General features: G+C 38.2%; 1 protein-coding gene across 1 annotated transcript; it reads right to left on the bottom strand.

Moving 5' to 3' along the window:
• Window positions 1-3,495: 3,495 nt before the first annotated feature.
• LOC140564760 (enhancer of rudimentary homolog) lies at window positions 3,496-7,802 on the bottom strand. The gene is made up of 4 exons (XM_072690394.1): window positions 7,702-7,802; window positions 7,048-7,135; window positions 6,706-6,826; window positions 3,496-4,323 (listed from the first exon to the last, which is right to left on the bottom strand). Exons 1-4 carry the CDS (start codon window positions 7,702-7,704, stop codon window positions 4,221-4,223), a joined length of 315 nt encoding a protein of 104 aa, XP_072546495.1. The 5' UTR covers window positions 7,705-7,802; the 3' UTR covers window positions 3,496-4,220.

Here is a 7,802-nt window from a genome sequence, read left to right as displayed (position 1 = left end):
TTTACAATTATTTTAATTATATTTTGTCACTAAAAATGTCATTAAATAAATTATGTATTGCATCAAAATTGCACCAACCAAAATCATGATTTCCATTTGTAAAAAAACATAAAACATTAAACATCCACACCTTTCTATTTTGCCTTCTTCATAAACCAGACATAATAATAAGAAATAAAACGCTAAAAATAATGAATTTGCAAACATTACAATAACTCAGTAAGATACAGGATCGTTTATGTTCACATCTAACTTTTAAAATGCTTTTCTGAACTTTTCTGAACAAACAGATGTGCAAATGCACACACACAGCTTGTCTAGTCTCTGTAGTCTAGTAGTTCTGCCAATAGAATAGGACTCTCTGGAACAAGAGCCTGTTGGCACCCCCCACCGAGCTGTGGAGCAGTGGAACTGTGGGCTCTGGAATAACGGTGCTCCATCTATATTGTAATATTGTTTGGGGTGAGTTAGGGATGGGTTGGTGTGAAGATCATCCAACATCCTGACCTCTCTAACACTCTTGTTACTGAATACAATCAAATCTTCACAGAAATGTTCCAAAATCTAGTCTGTATGATGTATTGTTTATGTTCATTTCTATCCAACTTTGCTGATTTCGTCACAATAATGTGGCATACGAGCACTCTCATCATTCTGTGGGTGCCTTCGTCTTCGTAGTTAGTTAAAGAAAGGATTTTTAGGAGTTTGTGTTGTTTTGAGGTTCTAAGGGATAGGTTTTCGTGTTTTGGAGAGTATTGGATGGTCAGTCATGGTGTCAGCCAGGCTAAGATATAGATTTGGGCCATTTTAAAAGGCAGACTGAAGTGTTGTGTTTTTGATGTTTCCAGTGCTGTAACCCTTCTGCTTAAATAGAAGGAGCAGAACTGGCTAAGCTTCAGGTGCTTTCTGCCTCCAGCCCAACCTTACAATATATTACCCTCCTTAACAGTACAGCCATTACTGCAACAGCCTGTGATTTCTGTAAGAAGTGATTTAAAGGGAGCACTTGTTTATGTCGTAACCATGGAAACAAAGACTGAGAGGTGAGCATGTTAGCCATGAAAGAAGTGACATTTTGATGTGTGGAAAATAAGAGTATTTTAAGCACATAATCCACCTGAGTAGATGTTTTCAACAGCATTACCGTTTATACCGTTACAGTAATATTTAGCAATAAAAAAAAAACCAAAACTAAAAATAAATAAATATTGACATTATTGTATGCATTTAAAGTGTATATTATATTAGCTGTCGAGTAGGGCTATAAAACTATGTCATAGCTTTAGTTTTTTCCCCTGAAAGTCAAAATTGTCATTACAGCAACAGGTCTTTACAAGCACCAACGGTTGTGATGGTAAATGACGGATTTCAGTTTCCTCATCACTTTTTTCTATTCAGAAATAAAGGAGAAATAAAAGCCATTCATTTCTAAAGTTTTTTTTTCTGTCAGTATGGATGTAAGTCAGTAAAGAGCTCTAGAGAACACTGAGGTATAAGCCCCCCCCCCCCGAGCTGTGGAGCTCACTCTTATCCAAGCGCAGACTAGATGTCTGTGTAGATATATACACTATTCAAAATCAAGTTTTCTATGTAAATAACACACACAGCTTTTTACAATCTTAACTAGACAACGATGTTTACTTTTAACATGTTTTTGCATTTAGACATGCATGTTTTCATAATGCACATTAATGATCTATTTATAGGATTTTTATTGTCGTCCTCTTGGAGATGTGATCACATTTTAAAAGGTTTTACACATCAGGGATATTTTTGTGGCAACATTTAATACAACTTTATTGTAGGGCTGAGTAATTTATCAAAAATGAATTGAGACATTCAGAATCTTGTCCATGACAATTATTTTTCAATTCTGTTAATATTTATATGTATCATTATTTTGGTTAGTACTATCTCCACTGTGTGTTCATGTAGGCTGTGTCTGAAACATAATAAACACTCAGGCAGCCTTCGAGGGCAGGAAGGAACAAGTCATGTCCATATCAAGTATTTGCATAAAATGCTGTCAGCTAAAAGTACCTTCATCTGGCCAGTTTGTAAAGGCAGCATAGCTGCATCCTTTGCTGGCTAACGTATTATCATGATCCTTTGGGTTAGCACTGGCTTGTTTCAAGAGAAAAAGCAACACTGCACAAGCAAGCAGTAGTCTGTACAAATTTTATTTACCAGTATTTATATATAATATACTGCCAGTAGTAATAGCCAAATATTGGCTTTTAAGGATTTTAATAAGTCATGCCACCAGCTGACAGTATTTGTCGGTATGCTAGCGGCCTCATGAGGTATTCAAAGCTGCCTTCAAACGGTGCTTCAAAAGCAATTTGGTTGTACGTACCTTAATAACAATGCTGCCTTTTAAGGTACTGATTTCTGAGACAGCATAGGCAGCAAGGCATCAAGGCAGCTGCCTTCCATTTTGGACACATTCATACTGTCCTCTTAAAAACATACTAGCGCATGTGTAGTCAGGGACATGGAGGAGAACTCAAAAAGCAATATAGGCAGTTTATATACTCGTCCATTAATCATAGTCGAGGTCAAATGCTCAATGAATCATGACCCTGATTTAAGGTCATATCACCCAGCATTAACTTATAGTGTATCTTCTATAACGTGTACAATATTTCATTTTTTTTTTCATTAGTAGCTTCCTACTAATTATTTGTTATCTTACGAGCTAGTGAGCACCTAAATTACAATTAATTTTAAAATAAATGCATACACTTCTTTGACACCTATTTGTTATATAATATTATTAAAAGTTTCCCAACTTTTCATATATTTTAAACATTTTTGAATACTTAAACATATATACTCATCCAGGGCAAACTAGCTTTCAGTATAGGCTAAAATAGAAGCTAAAATGTGTGGGTTTTCTATTAGACTAAGGTCCTCTTGATCAGAGGATCACCGATTCAAATCCCAGTGATGCTTCTCATCAGCAGCCAGAATCAGAGAGAGCAAAATTGGCATAACCCTCTCAGGGGTGGGTTGATAGCACTTCCTCCCCATAACACTCATAGTGTGATGTTGGTCAGCACAGCTGTCTGTTGGCTTTTTTAATCAGAACTGGGGAGTCGTGCTGGCTACCTAGCAAGGTACTTCAGTACCACCATACTGAGTACTGATGTCCCCCCGATTCCCGATGCCATGCCTCAGACCGCAAGACCCTGCAGAGAATAGTGAGGACAAGACTTTCACCCCACACGCTGCACCCGTACGGCCATCAGCATTGTGAAGGACCCACGTTTTGTTCCATGTTGCACCATTGATTCCACTGTGAACTTGTACAGAGCTGAAATGACAATAAAAGCCTCTTGACTTAAGTGTTTTTTTTTTGAGGATTTCTCACTTTGATAACATTACAGTATGTCGCTTTAGAAACCATATATTCCAACCATATAACCAAGCCATATATTCCTTTGTTTACTGCACTGTACGTTCACGTTAAAAAGGTACTGTCTAACACCATCGTAAACAGAGTCATTTTATTAGAATTCAGCAGAAGGAAAATATCAGAGTTGCTTATAAAGAGGGAAAACAAATAATTAATAAACAACTAACATACAGTAAAAGGTTGTCCCCAGTATTCAATTCACACTTTCATACAGACCACTGGTTCTCGATCCTAGTCCTGGAACCCCTTGTAATATAAACGGTTTAGAAGGTTCAAGAGTAAATATAAAGACTTAATAGTAGTGGGACATTAAGTCTGGTCCAGGGGGCCAGCGTCCAGTACAGTTTTGCAGTCCCTGCTCCAACACATCTCAACTCAGATTCTGGTTTTATACTAGAGCAGGGAAAACTCACCAAGCTGTGCTAGACTCTGGCCGTCCAGGACAGGAACTGATGACATATTCCGTAGAGTTCCAAGACTGCACATAAGAATCAGGTAGGTTAGACTGGGGGATGGCACTAAACTCCACAGGGTAGTAGATCTTCAAGACTGGCCATGTCAGCTTTAGCCTTGCCTTCATCTACCCTTCAGCTCATCTCCATGGCCTCTCTGAGAAAAATGTAGTGGTCATCCAGGACTGCAGGACTATGACCGAGAACCACTGATTTAAATCTCTGACCCACAATCCTCCCATTTCTCCTAATCAGACATTTCCTCTTCAGACTGATCTAGGATGAACTGCCCACCAAATCCCTGAAATGCAAAGCTTATGTCTGATGAGTGCGCAAGGACAACGTGTAGTCTATTTTCCAGCCTGCTGAGCTTGTCGACGTAGCAAAACGTATATTTTCTCTTTGATCCAGTCTTTGTTGTTGGGCTGATATGTCTGTGTGTCCGCACGGTACCTGAAAGAGAGAAGACAGACACTGGGTGATCGACCTAATCTTCAATACGCTCTGTATGTAATATCTTTGGACTGAGATCCTTTCAAAGAAAAAAAAAACCAAAACTAAAGGACCTACATGGCCTCACATTACCAAGGGGTTTTATAACAGCTGAAATTATGAACACACAACTTTCAATAAACACATTATCAGGGTCAGGGACATTTCCCCAAACTATATACATTTTTATTTGAAGGTTCTGATCAAAGTCTGAGAATCAAACACAGTTGAGTAATTGTTTGTAACAGATTTAGTTCCAGAACATTCATTCGAGCCACCTCAGACCCAAAGCAAAATCAAAGAGAGATCAAGCAAGGTAACACTGAAGTTATAAAACCTCTCCAGTGACCAGAAAACTAAATAATATTTTGTCAATCTTAGGCCAAGGCCAGGCAACTGACAAAATGGTAATAGTTTCTTAAGCCAAAGAGAGGAGATCTAGAAGTTGGGATGTCCCAATCGAATCCAAGTCCCTAATGCCAATACTGATGTAATCTTTGTGTTTGTATAAACTATACAATTTTGAGACTTATAATGAGCCTGATTTTGTTTAGTAGAGACTTTTTTTTAAAAGGACTTGTTTTATAGAGTGTTTAATAACTTAGTTTAATAAGACCCACCCCGACCATTCAGCTCCCAGTTCCTTTAAAACACTACAGTCAACTCACTGTGTGTTTACACCTCAGATTACAATTCTGCATGTAACCATCCTGACCTGAGCCACTAATGCAATTAATGCAAATAGTATAGACCACAGCCCCATAAGGTCTAGTCATGTTTTACTAAACCACATAAAGGTATAAACTTTGATTTTTGAAGCAAATGAATGACGATTTGTGTGAGTATTTACAAGCAGATGACTGGTGACAATCTAAGTCCATTATTTGTTATTTGTTGCTCATTCAGCCGACATCAAATGGCCTTACCCAGTGTTCACAGTACATATTTAAGGGTGTCCCATTTTTCAAACCTGCCCAATTACAGTGTGCAAGACCACGCTAATCACACTGAAGATTAAAGCAGTTAACATATATCCCACAGTTAAACGCGTTTGTGCTATTTTAGCATACCGTTTCTGCAGCAGGACCCACAAAAATAAGATAGATAGTGTGTAAGGCCTTAACAAGACTTTTGCTAAATTTGGAAATGCACTGTTAGTGTACACTAACTGCAAGTGTAGACACTGTCCAAAAGCAATCTGTTTGTGCATTTAATCCAATGCCTATGTGCATACTCAAATAAATGCAACCAGAAACATCAGGCCTCTGCTACCAATAAAAGCTCTGCTCTCAGGATTTGCTGTTTGCCTAAACTTCTTAATTGTTTTTCTTTAATAAGAAATCGAAACTCAATCTTGGCAGCTACAGAACACTCAATCTTGTAGAGAAACAGAGATTTATCTGTGCCATTTGGTCCTACAGTGTCAATTCTAGAAAGACGGGAAAATCCCGCTGACTGGCACCCTCCTTGCTTAGATCCGAACCTGACTTTCCAGTTTGTAAATTTAAACAAAGAATTCTCTGGACTAAAGCACAGTTTGGGTCTCTGTTCTAGGAACTCTCCCGTTTCACAGGTTCTGTATTTCATATGTATGCCATCAACCTCTACTCTCTAAAACCTGACTGAGTAAATTCTAAATCTTTGTGGCTTTTAGATACATCCCATGTAAACATGAAGCTTCTGTTTAGTATTTGGTTGTTATTTTGTAGTATTTTGCTGAACAAGTCTATAGGCACAAACACGAAGACAGTGAAGTTCTTGGTCTTTTGCACAAACCTTGTGCTCTGAATCTTCATATAAGCCGAACAATAATCTAGTTCTTCAAGACCTGGACAATGTTTAGCACTGGGCTACAGATTACAGGAAGGACCTTTTCTCTAACACTCTAACATTCAGGTAAACTTCTCTATGACAAGAACCTATCTGATACTGTCCAGAGGATCCTGGGACCCTCTTCTTTGGAGGCTTGGTTCCTCATAACATATGGTGGTTTGTCTGATATGTTAGTGGTCCTACAACATTGCTCTCATAATAAGTACTTTTGTTGATACTGTTAGGATTTGATACATGATCTCCCAACAGCAGTGTGAAACATTGGTTGGTTGTGCTGGTGAGGAATGTAATATCAGATGCTTCTATATAGCCAAACAAGCTAAACAAGTAAAACACATCATCAAGGCAAGTATTACAAAACTACATAAAAACATGTATCCAAATCTCACACTGACTATTATAACAAAGTGTTATAATAAGCACATTTCAACCTGACAGTAACAACTCATTCATTTACTAATTATCCATGTTTTAAAGTACTTGATAAGACAGCACAGAAAGCCTACTCACACCAAGCAGCTGAGGTCTGCCAAGTCATCAATGAAATCAAACAGCTGACTAATGTCATACGTGATTGATGGACTGTTGGGGTTCATCCTCTTCAGATGTTCTTCATACATTTTACACACTCCTGCCAAACACAACATCTGGCATCAGCACATCACTCATACATTACACTGTACATTTCCTCCCATATTAACAGTTACTCGCCTTTTTATAGTTTCCATTTAATGAAAACAAGACTAAAATGCAACTCTAAAGCACTACAGAAGACCATAAAAGACATGAATATGAAACGTAAACAAATATCCAAGGCTGTTTGTAGCACTATGTAGTATGTGATCTCCTTACCTTCCATGCACTCATTAACTGATTCATAATCGGCGTATGTTCTTCCCTCTGGCCTCTTGGTGGGCTGAACCAGTAGAATAGTGTGAGACTGAAATAAAAGATACGGATTATGTAGATTATAACTCATAAAACTCAAATGAATCAGTAACACAGCCCATCTAAAACGCTGTGCTTGTGAGGGGTGCGGGGTAGCTAGCTAGTGCTAGTGCTAACTAGCTAGCTAAACTACAGCTCGTTCAAATCGTCCAAGAAAGGTTAGCCAGCTATTAGCTAACATTACTGGTTAACTTGGCTAGCTAGCTAATGCTAGATAGCTAAATAACTTTACTTATTATTAAGGCGTTTACACAAGCTCTGCGTTACGGTCTTCGTTTTTAGTAAACTGACTTGAGCAAATGCTAAAAATTAGCACCTCACTTAGGTATAGAAAAGCTGGAATTATAAGTAAGCTATAGCTAGCTAGTGCTACATAGCCAGGTTACACTGTGGGCTAACATTAGCTAGCAAATTAGCTTCATCGCTCTCCATGGGGATGGTTTCACTTCGAGTTTCTGAGCATATTAAGCGAATGACACGGAATATCCAACATAGTTTAACTGTAGAACAGGCATACAACTGTAAACCGTATTTTAGAAATGAATCATATCGACTAACCATATTTGACGGAGTAGTTTTGAGACCCACAAGTATAACCGACTTTCCTCCTGCTTTTCCGCAAACAGCGTATCCTGCTCTCCGATTCGTATTCTCAACAG

Source organism: Salminus brasiliensis, chromosome 10 (assembly GCF_030463535.1).
Source record: "Salminus brasiliensis chromosome 10, fSalBra1.hap2, whole genome shotgun sequence".
Classification (NCBI taxonomy): domain Eukaryota; kingdom Metazoa; phylum Chordata; class Actinopteri; order Characiformes; family Bryconidae; genus Salminus; species Salminus brasiliensis.
The sequence above is the reverse complement of the archived record's forward strand: the minus strand, read 5'-3'. Positions and strand labels throughout refer to the sequence as shown.